Here is a 23,689-nt window from a genome sequence, read left to right on the forward strand (position 1 = left end):
CCTGGGCTTTTCTTAGTTGGTAAGTTTTTATCACATTTTCAATTTCATTGATTGATATTGGGTTGTTTAGAATTTTTAGGTCTTCTTCGACCAACTTTGGGAGTTCATACATATCTAGTAATCAGTCCGTTTCTTCTGTGTTTTCTGTCTTATTGGAGTATAGATACTCGAAATAGATGTTGATGATCCTCTGAATTTCTGCTGGGTCCATTGTAATTTCATCCTTTTCATTCTTAATTGCATGGATTTTGGCATTTTCTTTCCCTTTTTCTGATAAGGTTGGCTAAGGGTTTGTCAATTTTGTTTATTCTTTCAAAGAACCAACTCTTTCTTTCATTGATTTTTTTTGTATTGTTCTCTTAGTCTCCATTGCATTGATTTCTGCCCTGATCTATATAATTTCCTCCCTCGTGTGAGCTTTGGATTTGTCCTCCTCTTCCTTTTCTAGGAGCTTGAGGTTCAGCATCAGGTTGTATAATTGGGCTCACTCTGCTTTCCTCATGTGAGTATTCACTGCTATGAATTTCTCTTGGAAGACTGCTTTCATTGTGTCCCATAGATTACGATATGTTGTATTGTCATTGTCATTTAATTGTAGGAACTCTCTGATTTCTTCTTTCATTTCCTCTGTGACCCACTGGTTATTCAGAAGTGTGTTGTTCAGTTTCCATGTGTTTATGAAATTCTTGAGGTTTCTTTTACTATTGGTTTCCAGTTTCATCACACTATGATCTGATAATATGCAGGGGATAACTTCAATTCCTTTGAACTTACTTAAATATGCTCTATGAGTGAATATGTGGTCTGTTTTGGAGAATGACCCATGTGCAGCTGAAGAGAATGTATATTCTGATTTTGTAGGGTGGAACCCTCTGTGAAGATCTGGTAAGTTAATTTGTTCAAGAGTTTGATTGAGTTCTAGTATTTCATTGCTTATTTTTTGTCTAGTTGATCAATCTATTTGTGGCAGTGGGGTATTGAGGTCCCCTGTACTATTGTATTAGTGCTTATTTGATTTTTCTTGTCCATTAGTATCTGTTTTATATAGTGGGGCGCACTAGTGTTTGGTGCATATATATTTATGATTGTCATCTCTTCCTCTTGGATTGTTCCCTTTAAAAGCATGTAGTGGCTGGGGATTTAGCTCAGTGGTTTCACCTCCTGCTGTGCAAGTGCAAGGACCCAAGTTTGATCTCCGGTACCAAAAAAAAAAAAAAAAACCAATAAAAGCATTTAGTGTCCTTCTTTGTCTCTCTTAATCAGTGTTGGTTTGAAATCCATTCAATTGATAGTTACTCTTGCTTTTTTGGGGTTCCCGTCACATGGAATATTGTTTTCTACCTTTGAACCTTCAGTCTATGAGTTTCTTTTTTAATTAAGTGTGTTTCTTGTATGGAGCATATTGTTGGATCTTGGTTCTTGACCCATTCTGCCAGTCTATTATTTTTTGATCAGTGAATTGAGACCATTAACATTGATAGTTATAACTGATATGCATTGACTTATCATCATCATGACTTTTTCTTTTTGTTGGATTCTCCCCCTTTGCTTTAATTTCTTGTCATGACAGATGGATTCATTCTACTGGGCTTTCTGGGGTTGTGTCTTTTTGTCTTTTCCTAGGATATTGTCTAAAATTTTTTGGAGTGCTGGTTTGGTATTCATGAAGTTCCTCGGTGCTCCTTGTCATGAAAATATCTTATTTCTCCATCAATTTTGAAAGCAGAGTACGTCAATCTGGGTTGGAGGCTGTTTTCCTTTAGGACTTGAAATTCATCATTCCAACCCCTTCTTGCCTTGAGGATTCATTTCGAGAAGTCTGCTGTGATTCTGACGGGCTTTCCTTTGTATGTGATTTGTTTCTTTTCTCTAACTGCTTGTAGAATTTTGTTCTTCTGTTGGGTTTCTGGAATCGTAACTATTATATGCCTATGTGTAGATTTTTATTGATCAAGGCTAGTTGGAGTCCTATATGCCTCACTTATCTGTGTGTCAAATTCTTTTCCCCTGCTTGGGAAGTTTTCTGCCATCACTTCTGTGAACAGATATTTTATGTCATCTGGCTCTCTCCTGTTTCTTCATTGACTCTGATCAGTCTTATGTCATTCTTCTTTGCATCATCTAGCAGCTGCTGGATTGATTTCTCATGTTCCCTTACAATTTTGAAGCAATTTTTCTTTTCCTAGTCACTAATTGCAATCTTATCTTCTATATCTGAAATTCTGTCCTCACATTGGCTCATTCTGCTGTGTAGACTTTCAATGGAGTTTTTCATGTCCTGGAAATCTATTTGCATGTGTTTTCTGGATTCCATTTGTTTTCTATGTTGGGATTCCATCATGTTCCTCAGCTCCTTTATTTTTTTATTTGTGTCCACTCTAGATTTATTAATCATTTCTTGCACTATGAGCACAATCTCTGCTGTTATCCAGAAATTATTTCTGATTTTATTTTTTCCAGATCTTCTTTTATTTCCAGTTCAAGGAGTCCAAGTGGTTGAGTATCAGATTGTTCCATCTCGTTTCCCTTTGGGGTTGCTGTAGGTAATCTGGAATTCTAGTTTTGAGACTTGTTTACATGTCTCATCTCATCTGTGGGTGGGGGTTTGTGCTGGCTCACCTCCTTGGCAATGGGGGTAGCTCTGCTCCTGGGCATTGAGGGCAGTGGTACAGCAGCCGGGAAGGCTCCTATATATTGGATTTTCTTTATCCATTCATCTCTGAATGGGCATTTAGGTTTATTTTCATATATTGACTACTGTGAATAATTTTTCAACAAACATGAGGATGAAGCTATTTCTTCTGATTTCTACTGATTTCATTTCAAAAAAACTCAAGGTAACAAGTGCTGCTGAGGATGTGTGGAGACTTGCACACTGTTAATGGCAATGTGAGTTAGTTAGCCATTATGGAAAACAGAATGAAGGTTCCTCAAAATATTAAAAATAGAGTTGCCATAGGATGTAGCAAACCCACTCCTGGGTACATATCCAAAGATATTGAAATCATTATGTCATAGAGACATGCCATGTTTATCACCACACTATTCTGGACATCCAAGAAATGGAAACAACCCAAGTGTCCGTCAGATGGTGTGTGGATAAAGTAAGTGTGGTACATATACCCAATATGAAATGCTATCCAGCCGTAAAATATGAAATCCTGTCATTTATAGCAACGTGAATGGAACTGGAGATCATCATAATAATTAAAATAAGCCAAACATAGAAGACAGGGACCACATATGTGAATCACATGAAACCTAAAAAATAATTGATGTAAAAACATTTGCAAATGGGAAGAGGACCTAGAGAAGGAGGGAGGGGGAGAAAGGGGAAGAAAAAGGGACATAAAACTCCCATGAGGGATGTGTTCATTATATACTACAAAGAGGTACTACTAAAACCAAAAATTATTTTAAAAAGGGTTAAGAGTAGAGTAGTGATTACCAAAGGCCAGGAAAAGTAGGTGAAGGAAGGGATAAGGAAAGGTTGACCATTGGGTATTAAGTTGCGGCTAGACAGGAGCAAGAAGTTGTACTGTGCTACTGCAAAATAGGGTGGCTATAGAAAATGACAATGTACTGCACATTCCAAAGACCTAGAAGAAAGTATTTTAAAAGTTTTTACCATCAAGAAATGATAAATGCTTGCAGAAACTGATATGTTTAATGTGACAACCATCATAATGTACACATGTATCAAACTATTACATGGTACATCATTGACAATTTTCATGTTTTTACATGTCAATTAAAAGAGAAAAAATTATTTTAAAAAGATACTGATTTCAATTCCTTTAGGTAGATGGTCTGAGATTGGGTTGCTGGAGAACATGATAGTTCTGTTTTTAGTTATTTGAGGAGCTTCTTACTAGTTCCTGTAATGACTATATCCATTTACAAGCCCTCCAACAGGGTACAAGGATTCTCTTTTCTCCACTCCTCCCTACATTGTTATCCTCCATACACATGTTTGACTTCAGATAATAGCCATCCTACCAGGAATGAGATGATAACGCTTTGTAGTTTTGATTTTTCACTTCCATAATTACTACTGATACTGAGCACTTTTTTCTTATTTCCATTGTCATTTTTATGTCTCCTTTAGAAAAATGTCTACTCAGGTCCTTTGCCCATTTTTTAGCCTAATTACTTGTTTTAATTGTAGTTGTTTGGGTTTTGATTTTTGTTTTGTTTTGGATTTGCTATTCAGGTGTATGGGTTCTTTATTTGTTTTGGATATCAGCCCCCCATCAGATACATAGATTCCATGTATTTTTATGCCATCTGTTTGTTGCCTTTTCATTTTGTTGATTGTTTCCTTTGCTTTCCAGAAACTTTTTAATTTGATGTAGTTTCACCTGTTTATTTTGTAATGTTGCCTATGTTTTCGGGTCATATTCATAAAGTCATTGCCAATACCAACATCAAGAAGTTGGCCCCTGGTGCTAGTACACTGTTAACAATTACACTTAGGAAGCACATGGGACAATTCTGAATAAATCCATTATTACTGGAAATTGTAACATCTTTTCTCCATAATTTCAGCTCCATATTTTTTGGCCCCTCTGGCTTTCTTGTCTCTCTCTCTCTCTCTCTCTCTCTCTCTATTGCTCCTTCACATCCTTCCTGATAAACTTCCCTGTCCTGATTTCACTTCTTCTACTCAGTTCCTGCAACCCCAGCCCATATTCTTTTCTTGCCCCTCTTTTATCTCCCTCTCCTCTCCCTACTATCTAATGCATTTATATCCTGCAGCCATCTTATTAAGTAATTAAACCGCAAGTCTAATGAGGTCACTGACCTCAAAGCCCTTTGTGTTTTAATCTTTCCTATAGAAATGTAAATGACAGCAGGACATAAAAGACAGTGGGGGAATTTATTCTCAAATTTTTCCATCCTCCAACCCCTCCCTATCCCTCAAGCCTCAATTCCTCCCTCTCCCCTTTGGGTGGCTGTGCTCACTGTCCCCTAAGGACCTATGCTCCTCCATACCTGTGTTTCCAGAATTGGGTGCCATCAAAAACCCTATCCCTTCTCCCAACCTCCTGTCCTATATCCACTGCCCCCATCTGCTCCCTCAAATATTTGTACCCCCAAATCTTAAGCATCTTTAAAGGCTCAGCTCAGCATATCCCTTCCTCAAACATTTCCTGATTTCTACAGGCAGAATATGTGGTTTTAACTCCTGTAATACTGTAAACATGGCATCTTTATGAAATATAACAGGAATATTCTTTGTATTTGCTTTTGTTTCTGTACACAGAACATTCCTTGTCTTACTATAGTCCATCTCTAGGATTAGATACACAGTCCATCTCTAGGAAAATTGTTTTACTGAATCACTCCTACTGGAGGAAGGGGTTAATGACAGTTGCCTTAGTATTTATGAAGTGACTTGTTTTCTTGTCAATAACACAATATCTCTTCTCCCAAAGATATGCCTGAATATTCTGTCACGAATGAATTTTGCCGCAAACATTTCTTAATCGGAATTTTGCTCCGAGAGGTCGGCTTTGCCCTACAGGAAGACCAAGATATCAGGCACTTAGCTTTAGCTGTCCTAAAAAATCTAATGGCTAAGCATTCATTTGATGATCGATACAGAGAACCAGTAAGTGAACTTCCTTTCTTCCCTCCCCAAACACTGTTTAATGGCTCACTGCATTAAATGCATATCAAACCTGCAAGCCTATTGATTTTTATGTGAATCATTTCTTTGGCCTCCTTTTCACCTAGAGAAAGCAGGCCCAGATAGCGAGTTTATATATGCCCCTATATGGCATGCTTCTGGACAATATGCCGAGGATTTACCTGAAGGACCTATATCCTTTTACAGTCAATACATCTAATCAGGTAAGTTTGTGTAACATTTCCAATTTCTACTTCAACAATGAATTTATCTGTTTATATTTACACCCTCTATAGCCATCTCTTCCCATCTGTGGGCAAACTAAGACTCAAACAATGCCTCCTGGAAGACATTCACATCAATGTCATTGCTTCCAGATTGGCCACTGTAGGCTGCCACCTGGTCCCTCTTTTTAGCATTGTATTTTCATATTCCCCTCTTGTCTGCATCCCCTTCTAATTCTTTCCAGTTTTTAGAGCTCTGTGGTTGCCTTCCTGGGCCTCGGTGCATCTCTTTCTCCTGCCACTCTCCACACTGGCTTTATGTCCTCCTGGTATCAGTATGGATGAGTCCCTTATTTGCAGTCACAGCTCAGAAGTGGACTGTTAACAATCCTTCCTTCACTGAGCCAACACGGTGACTGCACAGCAACTTACATAAGATCTGCTGCTTGTGTTACAAACTAGATGATTAACATGCTGCTAAATGCAGTTCACAGTGGAATTCATAACCATCCAGAAGTTCAGGCTGGAACTGGAAATTTTTTGGTACAGTACCTCATTCAGTTTCCAGCAGTGTCAATTTCTGTGTGACTTTTGTTAAGTTATCCAGCCTCTTTAAGCCTCCATTTTCTTATTTATAAAATGTGATGAAATACCTATATCACAGGATCCTTATGAGGATAAACTGTATATCAGACAACATTTATGAAACATCCTGGCATATAAGAGCTACTTATAATTGGGCCGTTTAGAGCACCGGGGTTACGGACGGCCGCTCCGCCTCTCTCCTCGGTGGACCTCGAGCTCAGAAGTGGGACTGCTGCCTCCAGAAGACGGGACCAGAGCTTCCCGGTAGGACGCAGGGAGTTACTAGAAGCCACTGGTTGATGTGCTGCCCACATTTCAGGCTGAGTTGCGGTCGGTTGAACACGTGTGTGCTATTGCGACCCGAGAGCCAGATTCAAGTCTGTCTGAGTCGCTCCTGATTTTCTGATACAGAGCTGAGGATGTATCTGAGTTCTTTGTCTCAAGAGAACTTGGAAATAAAATGGAAATGGAAGAAAAGAACGTGCAGAGCGATAATGTGGTTGATGGTAATTTTGAAGAAGTTTGCCCAGAGAAGATAATTAAGTTTAAACCTCCATTATACAAACAGCGATACCAGTTTGTGAGAGATTTAGTGCACAGACACGAACCCAAGAAGGTTGCAGACCTGGGATGTGGTGATACTGAGCTCCTAAGGCTGCTAAAAATCTACCCATGCATTCAACTGCTTGTTGGAGTAGATATTGATGAGGAAAAATTACAATCAAATGGACATCATTTGTCTCCCTATTTGGGGGAGTTTGTAAAACCCCAGGATCTGGATTTGACTGTTACCTTGTATCATGGCTCTGTTGTGGACAGAGACTCTCGCTTGGTTGGATTTGACTTGATAACGTGCATTGAATTAATAGAACATTTGGATTCAGACCATCTGGCCAGATTTCCTGAAGTGGTATTTGAGTACCTGTCTCCAGTCATGATTGTCATCAGCACACCAAATTCTGAGTTCAACCCCATTTCCCATAGTGACCCTAAGAGATGCAGACCATAAATTTGAGTAGAACAGAATGGAGTTTCAGACCTGGGCTTTACAAGTGGCAAATTGCTACAATTACTCTGTGGAGTTTACCGGGGTAGGCAAACCGCCAGCTGGTGCTGAGCATGTTGGATTCTGCACCCAGATAGGCGTCTTCCGGAAAAACAGCAGAGAGGCACCAGGGCCTTGTGTTTCAGAGCAGCACGATCATCATGTTTATAAAGCTGTTTATACAACGTCCTACCCAAGTTTACAGCAGGAAAGGGTGCTCAAATTTGAACTGGTCGGGGAAGTGTTGTTACAAGTGGAACGCTTGAAACTTCGGCATCTGCGAACGCTGCGAGAAGAGAACAGGGGAGCGGGCACTGTGCCTGTGCCGAAGGACCCATCTGTGGCGCCCAGCCCGATGTTGGGAGCACTCTTCACAGAGGCTGAAAAAGCCAGGATAGAGAATTCTCCCAAGCCCTTCTGTGAAGGGGGTAGGTTTTTCGTCCCCCTGCAGAGACTCCTTGCTTATCCCAGACTGAACCGCTTGCCTGTAGATGAAGAGAGGAGAGGATGCGATCACTTCTTGCTGACTCCGTGTGTTTGGGCAGCGATGGGTCCGCAGTCACGGTTGCATAATACTTGGGATTGAGACCCTGAAGATAATTGAGCCATCCATATTTCCCAAAGTTCGAAGTCTCAGCAATAGTTGAACTCACTCAGAACTTAAGCTTTTTGGGGGTATAGTCCTATTTAAGTAACATTTAAAAAGTTTGAACACAAGCCATTCCTGACTGGTGGAGATATGGCTGACATACAGCCAGATTGCTCTTTACCTGAGAAAGGTATTGGGGTTTAACTAAAAGCAGTGTGGTTTTTCAATTGGAAATTTTCTTTGATGTTTTCTCAAGAATGAAGAAAGAGGATATGATAATGTTTTGAGTGTACCCATATTTTGATGTTTGAGCCCTATGTTGAATGACATTAAAAATTCAAAAGAGCACACTGTAATCTCAGCCACTCAAGAAGCTGAGGCAGGAGAACTGCAAATTGGAGGCCACCTGGTCAGTTTACCAAGACCTTGTCTTAAAAATGTCTGGGGAGGGCCGGGGATTTAGCTCAGTGGTTTTGCCACCTGCTGCACAAGCGCAAGGACTCGAGTTCAATCCCCGGTACCAAAAAAACCCAACAACAACAACAAAATGTCCAGGGATGTAGCTCAGGGAGTACTTGCCTACCATGCCTGAGGCCCCGTTTTCAGTTCCCACTATTGGGAAAAAACATGATCAAATGCACTGTTTCAACCTTTTCTCAAGGGTTCTGAATAGCTTTTAAATATTTCTAGGAGTCTCCCTTGGGCCAAATTCTTACCTATTATTTAGCCTAAAAACATACAAAAAAGAAATACAGGTATTTGAAGGGCACAGACACTTCTTTATGACATAACCATTGTCCACAGTCCATGGTTTCGTTTCTTTGGGGTTTTTTTGGCAGTGCTGAGTATTGATCCCAGGACCTTGTACATGCTAAGCAAGCACTGTACCACTGAACTACATCCCAAGCCATGTCTCTTTTTTGAGCACCTGCTTCTCTAGGAACTTCCTGATTGGCCTGGGGTGGTATGAACATTGGGAGAAAAAAAGAATACAGCTTCGCCCACTGGGGAAGAAAGTGATTTAAATGACTTTTCTAAGGCACGGGAGTCCAGGTGACCAACAGGGCACACTGGATGTGTGCTTTGCTTACTGTAGTATACTTGGCATGCCACCTGAGGGACAGAGATGGAGATGTGATCTCCAGCTACCATTTTCACATTCCATACCAGCAGAAGGGAGAAGTGGCACGAGCCAGCAGCCTGGTCTGGTTGCTGCTGGTTGTATTCTGAGACCTCAGAATGAGGTCTTACGGCCATATGTAACAGCAAAAGAAGCTGAGAAGCAGTTTGTATTCTGGGAGGCCACATGTCCACTTGGTGGCCTTCCAGGGAACAAGAGGACAATGGACACTGGCAAATTGTGCCGTACCTGGGTATCCTGACTACCCTGAGACGGGCCCTAGTCAGGGGTGCAGTGTTGCTCTCTGAGCAAGGCCTACAGTGGCCAGTCAGGCTGAAGCTGAATTTTGAAGGGGTAATCACTGGGGAGTAGATTTGGTGAGGACAGGAGACAAAGGATTCTGGAAGAAAAGTAGTAATCATATAACCTCTGTTAACCAGCTGGTTTCTCCTTAAATCTCAGACTCCTCCACCTCCACGTATCTGTACTGAGTCCTCCCCTCCACCTATGCTCAAAAGTACAATGACCTAGAGATCGGCATCCCTCCTCATCCATCCCAAAGGCCCTGTCCTCAACCTTTCTAGGCCTATATACAACTTTCGTCCTAAGGCTCCTTTCTCATTGTTGCTCTTTGCTAGTGCTGCATTTTCTAGCCAGGGCCAGCCTTTTATCTTTCTCCAAAGCTTGATCATTTGATCCCCTACCTTTTAAGAAACCTTTAAGGTCTCAGGACTGGGGGGGGGCAGGGGGAGGCTGAAGCCCCTTGGTTTTCACCCGTGAGGCAAGCACTCTACCATTGAGCCACACCTCCCGCCTTTGTACCTATTAAAGTTGTGTTTACTTCTTAAAAAAAAAAAAAAAAAAAGAGCTACTTATAATCTAGTCCCTGGTGAGAGTAGTATACGTAAGATAACCCAGGATAATGCTTATATATAATCTATATTGTACCTCATAACTATCTTACTAATTATCTCTTTCATTTAGTCCACATCAAAGATTATATCTACGAGATCATTAAAAATCACAAAAGAAAATCAAATTGTGACAAAGAGTGTGATTCTGACTATATTCACTTTCATTGCCTACTCTGGCAGAAAATGTTTGCTGGAATATAAAAGATCAAATTAAGTATCATCTAATTGAAAGTGTAGTAAAGAAGGCATATGTGGGTTTACAATGTTGAAATATTCTAATTGCCATTACTCTCTTCTACACTTTGAATACAGGGATCTAGAGATGACCTAAGCACCAGTGGAGGATTTCAAACCCAGACATCTATGAAACATGCAACCTCTGTGGATACATCATTTTCTAAAGATGTTTTAAATTCCATAGCAGGTACTTGAACGTACTTGTGCTTAACATTCATCTGTGTTTACATTGTAGATCATTGTGCCTTTTACTCAATCCATAATTCATATGCATAAATATCTGGCGAAGTCTACTGCATCAATACAACCAGACTTTTTGCATATTTCTTTGAATGCCATCCAGTGATTCCACTTCTACTAAGTGTCCATCTTTGCTTGGCTTGAGGCGCAATCTGCTCAGATGCCATCAAATTACTTTGCTCTGGAAACAACCTTTAAGTTTTCATTGCATACAGCCTTTTAAAATAGCTTTTCAACATTAAAGATTATTTTTATGAACTATTTTGGAAATGGCATTTTAATTTCTCATAAACTGTCAAAAGTTGAAAGCTCCTTCCCCAAAATTATCTTTATGGGCTTTTATGAAGGCATTTTTAAAAGGCATTTTAAGGGATCAAAAGAACAAGCTTACTTTGTTTGTTTCCAATTATAATGGTTCAGATTTTTCTGCATCCTTAAAGATCACTGGAATAACTCTAGAAATGTCACATATTTTTAATGCCAATCTTGGACTCTATTTTAAAACAGTTTCATGACACAATAACCACTTCAACAATCATAATAATTTTTTGGGTTCATCATTTTAGCTTTTTCTTTTTTGTACCCATACATCTCATTACCATACGTGTGCTGTGGCTTGTGTTTGCAGCATTTTCATCAATAGCTATTTCTACAGTAAACCATGCTGATTCCAGAGCATCTCTAGCAAGTCTTGACTCCAATCCAAGCAGCAACGAGAAAAGCAGTGAGAAGACTGACAACTGTGAAAAGGTACAGCTTCCCTCCCAAATGTCCAGTTCACCATAATTATAAGCCAGAAAGCTCTTCTTTGTACTGTCTCTGTTGGTTCTTTAATTCCTAGATCCCAAGACCCTTGTCTTTGATTGGGTCAACTCTTCGATTTGACAAGTTAGATCAAGCAGAAACCAGGAGTCTTCTCATGTGCTTTCTTCACATTATGAAAACAATTTCAGATGGTAAAGAGAACTCTTTCAAATCACATTAAGAAAAGAAAGAAAGAAAACTGTGCATTTCAAAGAACCTCATGCTGTGTGGTGTTTTCTTCTAGAGACTTTGATTGCCTACTGGCAGAGAGCACCCAGCCCAGAGGTGTCCGACTTCTTCAGCATCTTGGAGTAAGCCTTGGAGTTAACTAGATAACATGCTGATCTGGAGCTTTAAAATAGCTCACTGTCAAGAACCTTTGTAGTAAATTATCTATCAATAGTAATAGTCAAAGAAAATTTAATGTCTTTCTTTCAGTATACTTAGATGAACAATTGTGTGTAAATAAAAGGTTATGAATAATTAGAATGTGACCTTTTTTCCTTTCTAGTGTTTGCCTTCAAAATTTCAGATACTTGGGAAAACGCAATATAATAAGGTAATAATCTTAAAATTCCCATAGGTTAATGTAGTATTTTCAAAAGTATTATGATGTGTATTAATGCATCAGTTTAGACCTAAAATATGTCAGAAATCATAAAATGCAAATAAGGATTATTAAGTTGACTTCACATTACACACAGAAGTTTGAATATTGCCCTACATAAATGTGTGTGTATATATATATATATGTGTGTGTGTGTATATATATATATGTGTATATATATATATATATCATATGTGCAGTCATCTTTTTCTCATGAGAGACAAAAAAATCCCACACCACCCCAGTTTCCTACTGGCAGAAGAAACTGGGATTTTACTCTTCAATAATTCATAGCACATGAAATAGTTCATTGTCCAGTCATTGTTTTGTTAGTTGTCATTCTCTTGTTGTTGGGGTTTTTTGTTTGTTTTTTGTTTTTGGTATAGGGGATCAAACTCGGGTCCTTGCACTTTCGAGGCAGGTGGTGTAACCACTGAGCTAAATCCCTGGCCCCCCCATTCTGTTTTTCTATGTAAATTATAGGTGCTGAGCTATGATGAAAACTTATTTCCCTTGCAGAAAAATTGCTGCTGCATTTAAATTTGTGCAATCTACCCAGAACAATGGAACTCTCAAAGGGTCCAATCCTTCCTGCCAGACGTCAGGGCTCTTGTCACAATGGTAATGTCACATTTGCTTGATGTGTAAAATTCCTCATGTGTGTACATATCAGTATATCCAAGCAGTGTGAAGAGTGAACACACAGACACATACATAGGTAGGTAGGTAGGTATATAGGTAGGTAGGTAGATAGATAGATAGATAGATAGGTGGAGAGAATGTTTCAAACCAAATGCAAAATTCAAGAAGCTCTGCCTATCTGAATAAATTTCATAGATGCTTTCTTTTCCGCCCCACTAGCTTATAAAACCAGAGTTAAGGACTATGCCTCATTTATGTGCACTTAGAGCACACTGCCTTGAATAGAATGAGCTGTAATGAGAATTTCAATTTAATGGAACCTGAGAGGTACACATAATTTCAATAAATGCCTCATTTAAGACTTGCTAATCTCCTAGTGACAAAGCAAAATTTGTGATCATGTCTGCCTATTCTTTTCAGTAATTATACTGCTTTTGGAAATGTTCTTAAAGCTGAAATTGTTCATTAAAGGATCAAAAGAGGGAGCATGGGTGACTCCATCAGCTTCCTTCAGATTTCCCAGCCACTGACCTGATTTTCCAGGTAGAAAGGACCTTCAGTCATCTTCCTTAGCCTCCCCAAAGGGAAACATTTGCCCCAAAATTCCACCTTAAACCTCCTCTGAGTCTAATAAATAAGAATTGTTTGCTACAATTTTCTCTGGTTTGATTTATTCTTCCCATAGGTATTAGAATAATACATAAGATGAATATTTTAGAAAGTTTTAGAGGAAAATATGAAAGTGGTATATAGTCAATAAATCAGAGAATAAAATTTGCCTCCATCTCTGGAGACCTCTTGAAATTGCCTTTGAGTGCCATTAAGTAAATTTTTAAAGCATACTGGGTATGTTTTGCAAATGGTAATAGAACAGAGGGCAGTAAGGAATTGCTTTCCATGTTGAATAATGATGGTGATCCACCTAAGGTCACTGCAGATGTTTGGTGGGCTGGATTTTAGGTTGCCCTAAAATGACTGCACAGGTGCACTACTGCCCTTCATCTCCTAAACACCAGGATTTTTTCCACAAGTCCCAGACTAAGTAGACTCAAAAACCTGGGAAAAAACAAGTCCAGAAGGTTCAAGCCTTATAGCTCAGAATTCGTTACTCCTTGGAGTTTCAGGAACAAGCCACACTTTCTGAGCTACTGAAACCCAAGGTCAAATTTCCTAGGCTTTGACCCATCCAGACCCTTTGATTTTGTCCAAAACCAAAAATCCCTGAAGAATGTGACAAAGAGAAAATTGTAGCTTCTGTTTCAAGTTTGACTCTTAAGGGCATCTCCTATTGCCTGTTTTCCTCCAAGAAGTGCTAGAATGAGTGATGTATATGACAGCAAATATCCCAAGACTCATCAACCTTTTCCTTGGCCAAATCATAAAGTCAGAAACAGAAAGTATTCCTAATTCCACAAAGACACTGGATAATTTTCCCATTGGAAGTGCCTCAGTACATTAAATAAAAGACTGTCCTTGGAGATAAACTGGAGGCACAGAGGGTCCTCAAATACCAACGTCCCCACAGCCCCCCATGACAGCCCAAGGGCATGACCCACATGGAATGTGGAATCGTGAGGGACTTAAAATTCAAATAACAAAACAAGGGTTGTTTTAGAGCAGATTTTACATCTTGCCTCTTTAAAAACAATTTGATGTATCCAAGTTTCATAGTATTATACTTTCTAATGCCCACCACTGTGCCTACGAGTTGATCTGCTAGTAGCCAACTCAACATTCATGATTCATTTGATTTCATCAGATAATATCAAAAGTACTTGGCCAGTTAATTTGACTGTCAGTTATTCTATGTATTATCCTCCAAATACTATTTTGGCTTAAATAAATTCCTCCAAAAGTACTTAAAAGTCACTTTCATCATGGTGCTTATGATGAATACTTTTTTAAAAAAAAAACTCTGATCATAGCATTAGCACAATGTTGATTTCCTAAAATGAGGGGAGAAGTGTTCCTTCTTTTTACTTCTTTAAATGTTTGATATAATTTATCAGTTAAAATGTATATGAGCCTGTTGTTCTCATATAGGTAGGTTTTCAAGCTAGGAATATACTTTCTTTAATAGGTGCTATTCAAATTTTATATTTCCTCCAGAGTTAGTTTCATTAATTTGTCTTCCAAGGTACTTCTTAGAAGTTATCAAATTTATTTCAAAAAAGATGTTTGTAATATGCTTTCTATATCCTTTTAAATTCTGTAAAATCTGTGGTAATGTCTCCTAGATCTTGATATTATTATTTTAAAAATGTATAATTGATATTGTGTAATAGGAAGAAAAGGTCTAAAGGAGCAGGGGAAGTGGGAAGGGTAGGGGAAAGGAAAGAAGGGAAACGAAAAAATATGAGAAAAGGAAAAAAATGGAAACAAATTCTTTGCAAATAGGGAATGGTGGAGGGGGTGAAGGGAGGGCCGGGGAAGGGGGAAAAATAAGAACCAAGATACTCATGTAATGGTACAAGATCCCAATGATGAATGTAACTGTATTTTATACCTAAAATGTACCAATAAACTTAATGGGAAAAAAAAGATTAAAAGAGCAGGAAGATGCTAAAAAAAAAAAAATCTCTGGTCAAATTAGGTTTTTTATATATATTTAACTCACTCTAGTATATGTTTTTGTAGTACTTTGTGATCATATTCCTCATGGAGAGTTGGTACATGTACATAACACATCTTTATTTTTTTATCTCCCCTTCCATCACTTGGTGAAATAGAATATTTTAATGAACTATTGCATATAGCATCCCCAAATAGCATTAACCACTTTTCTCTTTAAATTTTCAGGATGCACACCACTTCCGGTCATGAAGGACATAAGCAACACAGGTCACAAACTCTACCTATAATCCGAGGCAAAAATGCACTTTCTAACCCCAAGCTCTTACAGATGCTAGACAATACCATGTCCAGTAAGTAAACCAAAAATCAAAGGAACAGGGTGGTTCCCAGTTGTTCTCCAGACATGTATAGTAAAGGGCATAAAATGCATTATAATGCTCAATAAATGCAAGGAATGTCATTGTGCCAGTGAAACCACTCTTTTAAGATTTGCTGCAGACCTGGCAATGCTTCCTGGTGGAAGGAATCACCAACAAGTGGATAAAAAGATGTAGTTTCCTTACAGGAAAGATGAGGGGAAGGCAAAGCTCACAATGCAATGTGCTCAGTGTGGCTTCCCTGGTAACAAGCGGCTTTTGCTGCTGTGAGGGTTACAGAGCCTCTCTGCTTGACTCTGGAAGAGGACAGAGTTGTCCCCATGCCGTGAGCAGTAAGCATGACATCTTGAATCCAAAGATGTATGCACTCCTGCTTGTGAATGAGGAAGAACGGGGCCCAGTGTTTTATAGCAAATGTCAACAATTAGGACCACCATTCCTTGTTTGGAGGTGTGTGCCTTAATCTACAAATAAATATACTTCGTGCCTTTCTGAATGGGCTGTTTGTGTTGATCATCTACTGAGATCTGAATTTGATCTAGCCTGGAAGCATAAACTTAAGTGAAGCTGATTGCAGAAAATAATATGACCTTGGGAGCTGAATTAATGGAAAAGAACTAAAAAATAATGGAGCCCTACAACTGACATATGCAAAGGCCACACACACTAAAGATTCTGCCTAGTGTTTTCTAATTTATCCAGTGAGGAAATTAAACAAACAAAAGCACTTTGATTAAATAAATTATTAATCAAAAATACCAGTAAACACTAGATACACTATAATAGAAGAAAATCCTTTATAGGGTACAATGAAAAATTATCTAGACATTTATGCATTGTTTTATTTTGCATTTTACAGGCAACTCCAATGAAATAGACATCGTACACCATGTAGATACAGAGGCAAATATAGCAACTGAGGTTTGCCTCACCATTCTAGACCTGTTATCCCTCTTCTCTCAAGTTCACCAGGTAAATATGATCATAATGTTTTCTACAAAATGGTAAAATGAGAGGTCAAAAACTTATGTGAGTTCAAGGACATGTTTTTAAGATGCTTTATGAAATCAATTAACCTTGTATAAATCAGCTTACATGTGAGTGGAAAGCACATTAACGATGAGATTCCAACTTATCACAGTTGACTAATGCTTGATTTGCAAACATCTGTGTCAAATTGTCAAATCATAGACTTCTTCATTTCTCTCATTTTGCTGGTAGGCCAGCTGGGCCAGTTGAGAAAGTGACTGTACTTTCTCAATGGAAAAGAGAGAGACAAATGGAGAGAAACTGATTTATTAATTCTGAACAGCTTGTTTATGCTTATCTGCCATTTGTATATCTTTGATGAAGTGACACCACTCATACCAATTAAAATTGCTCAGTTTAAAAAGACTGACCATACCAAGTTTTGGTGAGGATGCAGAGAAACTGGACCTTCCAATACCTGATGCTGAGAAATCAAAACAGTGAAGACCTTTACTATTGTGACTAAATACTGACCCAGGAGAAATAAAAACTGGTATCTGCACAAAGCTGTACGCAGACATGCATAATAGATTTATTTTTAATATCAAAAAATGAAAAAACAAAAAGCCACCCACATGTACATCAACAAGTAATAGGATTACAAAAATGTGTGCTATGTCCATGTAACAGAATACTATTCAGCTGTAAAAAGCAAAAAACTACTGATATAGGCTAAAACATGGATTAAGCTCAAGAACTAAAAAACAGACTACTGCTATATTAATTAATTTCTATAGAAGTTTAGAAAATGCAGACAGTAAAAACAGAAGGTGATCAATAGTTGCCCGAGGATGTGGAGAAAGAGTAAGAAGGGATTACAAAAAAAATTTTTTTTTAACTTTCGGGAGTGATGGATATTGTGTCAGTTACTTCTCTCTTGTTGCTGACACAAAATACCCAACACCCACAGTTAAGGAGGAAAGGGTTTATTTAATTCACAGTTTGTAGAAGTTTCAGTTCATAATCAGCTGGCTCCAAGGCAGGGTGGCTTATGACAGAGGGCCAGCAGTTCATGGCAGCAGAAGACAGTAAAAGCAACAAGGGACCTTAATGGCATCTTTCTGCTCCTTTTATCTTATTCAAACTACTTAGGGCAGGTAGCACTCACACCCATAATCCTAGTGCCCTCTGGCATAGCATTGCCCCATGAATCAGTCACACATTCTAGATTCAGTCACCTCTGAAAAACCCACACCTGAGACCTCATGAGCCTTTGGGGGACCTCTAGACCCAAGCCATAATCATGATTATAGTGCTGGTTTCAGGGGTGTATCCCAATGTTGATCTCATCAAAATACACACTTACAATATGTGCAGTTTATTGGATGCCAGCTACTTCGATAAAGATGTTAAAGACATTTGCAGCTCAACCAAATGCCCTACGTACTCAGGCGTGCACATTAAGGATTGAGCCGGGAAATCCTGAATCCATTGATTAAAGTCTCTACATCCCACTTCACCATTACACCAAGAAAGCCCACTTCCAAGGGACATGTGAGGATGATGACAGAGAAAACAACAACGGTATTTTCATTCTTTATTGCTCAATGGAAATGTCACTCAAATCTCATTTGAAGTGCTTTCCCAGTGTCAACAAGGATTGGCCCATCTGTGACCTCATCTCATCTCTCCTCTGCCTACCCACTCACTCGGCTTTTCTTTCCAGTAAGCCTCTCTCCAACTAGAGGCACCTGTACCATCTGTGTCTCCCTCCTGAGGCAATCCTTCCAATTTATCCAGGGCAGACTCCTTCAGCACATATGTCTGTCCATCCATCAGAGAGGCCTCTTCGGACCACCTGACCGAAGTAATCCCACCCCCAAAGCAATTACTTTCTATGACATTATCCTACTCCATTAGTTTATGTAGCCATTTTTTAAAATCACTGCTATTTAGCACCCAGAATTGTGCCGAACACGTGGTAGGTCCACCATGAATACTTTTGAAGAAATGCAAATGTTGTTTCACTTATCCTAAATAAGATGTGTGGGCTGGGGATTTAGCTCAGTGGTTCTGCCACCTGCCTCGCAAGCACAAGGTCCCTAGTTCAATCCCTGGTACCAAAAAAAAAACAAAACTAAATAAGATGTGTGCTGAATTTCCAGAGACAACTCCAACAATCAGACTGTCAGAATTCGTTGATGAAAAGGGTCTTCGACACCTACATGCTCTTTCTCCAAGTCAACCAGTCGGCCACAGCACTGAAGCACGTGTTTGCCTCTTTGAGACTGTTTGTGTGCAAGGTAAGGGTCCTCCAGGTTCCCAGGCAAGCTCAGTGAAAAATGATAATGAACACATCATAGTCTCTGTGTCTCTCAATGTGGAGAGAAAAACGGTTGTTTTCTTCTACTACTTTGGTTTTATTAATATTGATTCCTGGTCTCAAAATGAGTTGACATTCTGCCTGCTTGGATACCAACAGGAAATAAAATTAGCATCGGACCAATACTCCTTTGGATTCCCACTGATTGTATTAGCAGAGTTAGGTAAAATGCATTCTTTCAAGTGTCATATCCAGGCACGTCAAGTTAAAGAGCTCACACTAAAGTAGGAACCGCTGCTGTTTCTGAGGACACCTGTAAATAACACTGGGATTTTAACAATGTCAAGTAGATAGGTGATATTTCAAAGCTCTCATTCAATTTCTGTGGGCTGTTTTCAGTTACTGATGATGTCGAGAATTACATAGACTTTCATAAATGAAAGTATAACCTCCTCACTTTCAAATGGAGGAAAGAAAAGTAAGTTAAAACAGAAGATTTTTTCAAATATGAGAATGCACAGAGAAAAATGAAGGATGGTTGCCTATTCCACCCATTCTTTCATTTCTCTAGTTCCCCTCAGCTTTCTTTCAAGGATCTGCTGACCTCTGTGGATCATTCTGCTATGAAGTCCTGAAATGCTGCAACCACAGGTCACGGTCAACTCAGACAGAGGCCTCTGCTCTTCTGTACTTCTTCATGAGAAAGAATTTTGAGTTTAACAAGCAGAAGTCAATTGTCCGGTCCCACTTACAAGTAAGTGGTACCAATTTTCATTAATGCTTCTTATTAAAGCATGCACAAGCCCCTAAATTAGACCTGCAGCACTGCAAACAAAACAAAACAAACCCCTGATCTCTTTCAGCAGTCATTAAAGCCTCCTGTCCCCAGGGCAACGTGTTACCAACTTCACCAGATTTCTCCTTAAGAGAGGAATCACCACACACAGTAGTCCATAGCTGGGGAGACATCAGCAGAACCGCCATCCCATCTGTACTTTCCTTTCTTTTGTCTAGGACTAGACAAAAGAGTAGACAATTCGGAGACCATGGCTAGCTCAAAGCCAAACCCACCAAATCTCAAATGCGTAAAGATCTTTCTTTAAGGTATCCCAAGATTCCTACAGCCTCCCTTCAGTATTTACATTGCAAGGAAATGCCCTGGATTACAAAGCCAGCTGAAGATGCTATTCATTAAAATTGACACACAAATGAAACCCAGTGAATTTCTTTAAAACACTGTTAAAGGGGCTCATTTTTCTTTTCCCTTCCAGCTCATCAAATCCGTAAGCCAGTTAATAGCTGATGCTGGGATTGGAGGCTCTCGCTTTCAACACTCCCTGGCAATCACCAATAATTTTGCCAATGGAGACAAGCAAATGAAAGTAAGAAATGCTTTGTGGACTTTTTCTGAAGAAACAAGAATAAACTGAAGTGGCCTCTCTTTGCGAGATAGAAAAATCATTAAAAATTAATTCTGCATTTTGTTTATTGGGATTTTGAGCATTTATATTTGTAGTTGTTTGAATTGGTAATCGGCTCTTACACTTATAGCACATGATCTGTTAAGTGGAATTTTCAAGACATATGGTTGAAAGGTATATAACAAGCAAATTAACCATGAATATTCAGAAATAAAGTGATTCACTCATAACCCCAATCTTAGGCAAGTACATCGCATCTTTCTTTTGGTATTTTCTATAGATTTTCCCTCTGGTCATTATGAAAACTTAAGGGGTAGAACTGAGCTTGAGTGATAACTACACATGAAGATTAAAACAATGCTCTCAAATCCTCTCCCCTACTTCTCCTGTTTTGCCTCTCTCTCTCTCTCTCTCTCTGTCTCTCTGTTCAAGTCTTCCTTGCTCACTTCATTTCAGACATGCTCTCCCAATAATATTGCCCTTGGAAATCATAAGGGCATTGATAGTATCTTATGAGCAGAAAAAGCACTTCATTTGATAATATCAATTAAAGTTCCAGAACGGAATCTCTTTGATCCAATCTTGCATCATATGCCCATCTCTACACCAATCCCTATGGCCAAGGTGATCAAAGACTGTAATTGGCCAGACAAGTGCCATGTGCTCCCCCTGGTGCCTAGGAATGAAGTCAGACTTGTTCAAATCACAGGAACAACAAGAGTCAGGGAGGACAGGATCTCAAGGATAATCAGGGTGTTATTAATAGGAGGAGGGAGGCTTGGGGACAAAAGAACAGGGTCTAAGGGCCGGGAATTTAGTTCAGTGGTGCCACCGCCTGCCTCACAAGCACAAGGTCCCAAGTTCGATCCCTAGTACCAAAAAAAGAAAAAAACAGAACAGGGTCTTCTGCAATTCTTATCTCCAAATATGTCTGTGTGTCCAGAATCACAAGACACAGAATCCATATATGTCGAGAATGCACACATTTGTGAACAGCCTAAAGAGCACACCACACTGTGATGTCAGCCATAATTAATAGCATCCCTTGAAACAAGTTCCCTTAGGAACCCCAAACAGATAATGACCCAGCCTCTCTCTTTTCCAAAGAACAGCAATTTCCCAGCGGAGGTGAAAGACCTGACTAAACGTATCAGGACTGTTCTGATGGCCACAGCCCAGATGAAGGAGCATGAGAAGGACCCCGAGATGCTGGTGGACCTCCAGTACAGCCTGGCAAACTCCTATGCGAGCACCCCCGAACTACGGAGGACCTGGCTGGAGAGCATGGCCAAGATTCATGCCAGAAACGGAGACTTATCTGAGGTGATCAGCAAAGGTTCACACCCTCGCCATCACCGCTGGGCTCTTTGTCAGGATGACTGGACTTTCACATACAGCAGCGATTATAAAAGTTACCGTATTTTCCTGCTTAGCTACATAGGACCCAACTCTGTATTATGTGCAATAAATTTGCACATAGGCTCTAAGAATGCCTGATCCCAACTAAGTAACCCAAGATAAGGCCCAGACTGGGTGGGGAAATAGCAATATGTGAAAAGCAGCACATACGTGAGTGTTAAAAACCCCAGGCAAAGGACGACGGTAATTAGACTGTCTGGAAACTGAGAGTTCCATAAATTAATGTTCTCTGTGTTACAATGTTTTCTCTGCACTTGAAGTTAATAGGAAAGCTTGCTACTTGTAGTGAGCAACTTAGGCAAAGGAAGTCAGTCCTCATGGCAGGTAGCCTGAGCTGGCCATGGGAGAATTAACACTCCTTAGTACATAGGAGGAGAGAGCAAGGTACAAAGATTGTGAATCCATACCTAAGCTTTCTCTGTCCACTTTAACACTGGGTAAGTATATACAAAGCCGTTCATCTCCCCAGGGATTCTGGGTGTCAGATGGGAAAGTTCTGCCTATTCCCAGAACTGTGGTCCTCTTGAGAAGAGATAAATATGTCTATGATGGTCTTAAAATCTGGAGATTTTATGGTGATCAGGGTCTCGGGAACAGAAAGCAAGCCTGTCTTTGAAGCAGTTTGGTAAGAAGAATGACCAAGTCCAGGGCCATCTGACAGCTCTGAAAATGGTGAAATCCTTCCAAACAACCTCAAAAAGGAAAAATCTGAAGTCGTTTGGAACTTTCAACAAGTCAGATTTCAATATGCATGCAACAACATTTAAGGCTTTGTGGGAAATACTAGAGAAAAATAAAATATCACCGCGTCATACTAGTTAATCAAGTGCTAACTCACTAGGCACCCATTTTCCATGCAGTAGAAACTCGCAGAGGGGCTGTATCACTGGAGGTAAGAGAACCTTAGACATGGATTATATCCAATTTATGTCCAAATATTAGAGTTCATAGTTGTAATAAGAAGAGATCTGTGAATTTTCTTTTTTTTAATATGAGCTTAGATGTTAAGGAAGGAAGGTAATTCTGTGAGAAAATTCTTCAGGCCATTTCCTTCGCCCATCTCAAAACTATTTCAAGAACAACAAACAAACAAGAACCCAAAATTGTATTCTTTTATTTCATTTTACTCTTAATGATGAATATTTTGGAAAATCCAATAGATTCTTATCTTCAATCCTGTCATGGTAGAGAAATTTTCTGAATAACATATTCTAACATGAAATAATGACTCTTCTTGGTAGATTAGTCCTAATTAGATAAAGAGTAAGAGCCAACTTCTGAATCTGTTTTCATTCCTGTTACAGGCTGCTATGTGTTACATCCATATAGCTGCCCTCATTGCTGAATACCTGAAAAGAAAGGGTAAGTAAGATAACTGTGGGAGAGAGAGGACCCAAGAATCAACATGTTGAAATCTAATTTAGGATTAATTGATTAATTTTGCTTCCTATTAATCTCAGTAATATTTTAGTAAGTAACATGCACTTTCACGTGTATCTCTCATGTGCTATACTTTAAATTTTTAACTCTACCATGCCATTAGCATATTATCTGTGTTCAGCAAGGTTGACTGGATGGTCACTATCTTAATTCAAAAGGAGAATTTCTCATTGATTAATAACTTATACTGTCATAAGCTCATATTAACCCAAATATGTAGCTATATCCTAACCTCATCTTGCACTGCCATAGGTTACTGGAAAATGGAAAAGATTTGCACACCATCCCTGCTCCTGGAGGACACCCACCCCTGTGATAGCAACCCATTACTAACAACTCCCAGTGGAGGAAGTGAGTGACCTGACCTTGTTCCCCTCCAGTGCAGAGAAAGTCAAGTTACTCCTCTAACTGTGCATCAAAGAAACCTTCTTAAATGTATTACTAGAAGCAAAAACTATCTCAGACCTGCAGAACTTACTCTGCAAACACCTTAAACTCCCACCATTCAGAATCCCATCCAAAATGTA

The 23,689-nt window shown here is 39.3% G+C and overlaps 1 protein-coding gene and 1 pseudogene across 13 annotated transcripts in view; both read left to right on the forward strand.

Annotated features, from left to right (window-relative positions):
* Window positions 1-23,689, forward strand: part of Dock10 (dedicator of cytokinesis 10) — a 263,362-nt gene that overhangs the window by 218,447 nt on the left and 21,226 nt on the right. For 10 of the 12 annotated variants that reach the window (XM_087205974.1, XM_087205976.1, XM_087205982.1 and 7 more), the window contains 16 exons: window positions 5,439-5,614; window positions 5,740-5,856; window positions 10,422-10,533; window positions 11,215-11,336; window positions 11,428-11,542; window positions 11,635-11,701; window positions 11,902-11,949; window positions 12,517-12,618; window positions 15,439-15,563; window positions 16,450-16,562; window positions 18,725-18,862; window positions 19,454-19,636; window positions 20,154-20,264; window positions 21,411-21,626; window positions 23,027-23,084; window positions 23,415-23,513. In XM_087205974.1, the coding sequence (XP_087062100.1) occupies window positions 5,439-5,614; window positions 5,740-5,856; window positions 10,422-10,533; window positions 11,215-11,336; window positions 11,428-11,542; window positions 11,635-11,701; window positions 11,902-11,949; window positions 12,517-12,618; window positions 15,439-15,563; window positions 16,450-16,562; window positions 18,725-18,862; window positions 19,454-19,636; window positions 20,154-20,264; window positions 21,411-21,626; window positions 23,027-23,084; window positions 23,415-23,513 (1,902 nt within the window). The remainder of the gene's footprint in view (window positions 1-5,438; window positions 5,615-5,739; window positions 5,857-10,421; window positions 10,534-11,214; window positions 11,337-11,427; window positions 11,543-11,634; window positions 11,702-11,901; window positions 11,950-12,516; window positions 12,619-15,438; window positions 15,564-16,449; window positions 16,563-18,724; window positions 18,863-19,453; window positions 19,637-20,153; window positions 20,265-21,410; window positions 21,627-23,026; window positions 23,085-23,414; window positions 23,514-23,689) is intronic. The other 2 variants (XM_087205975.1, XM_087205977.1) reach the window with 2 other exon arrangements.
* On the forward strand, window positions 5,863-10,415 carry LOC101725372 (small RNA 2'-O-methyltransferase pseudogene; annotated as a pseudogene). The gene has a single exon (XR_015449134.1). The product of XR_015449134.1 is annotated as a small RNA 2'-O-methyltransferase pseudogene (transcript).

The sequence above is a fragment of the Heterocephalus glaber genome, unplaced genomic scaffold, assembly GCF_053883595.1.
Source record: "Heterocephalus glaber isolate CG9 unplaced genomic scaffold, H.glaber_assembly_v1.0 deba00000621, whole genome shotgun sequence".
Taxonomy (NCBI): domain Eukaryota; kingdom Metazoa; phylum Chordata; class Mammalia; order Rodentia; family Bathyergidae; genus Heterocephalus; species Heterocephalus glaber.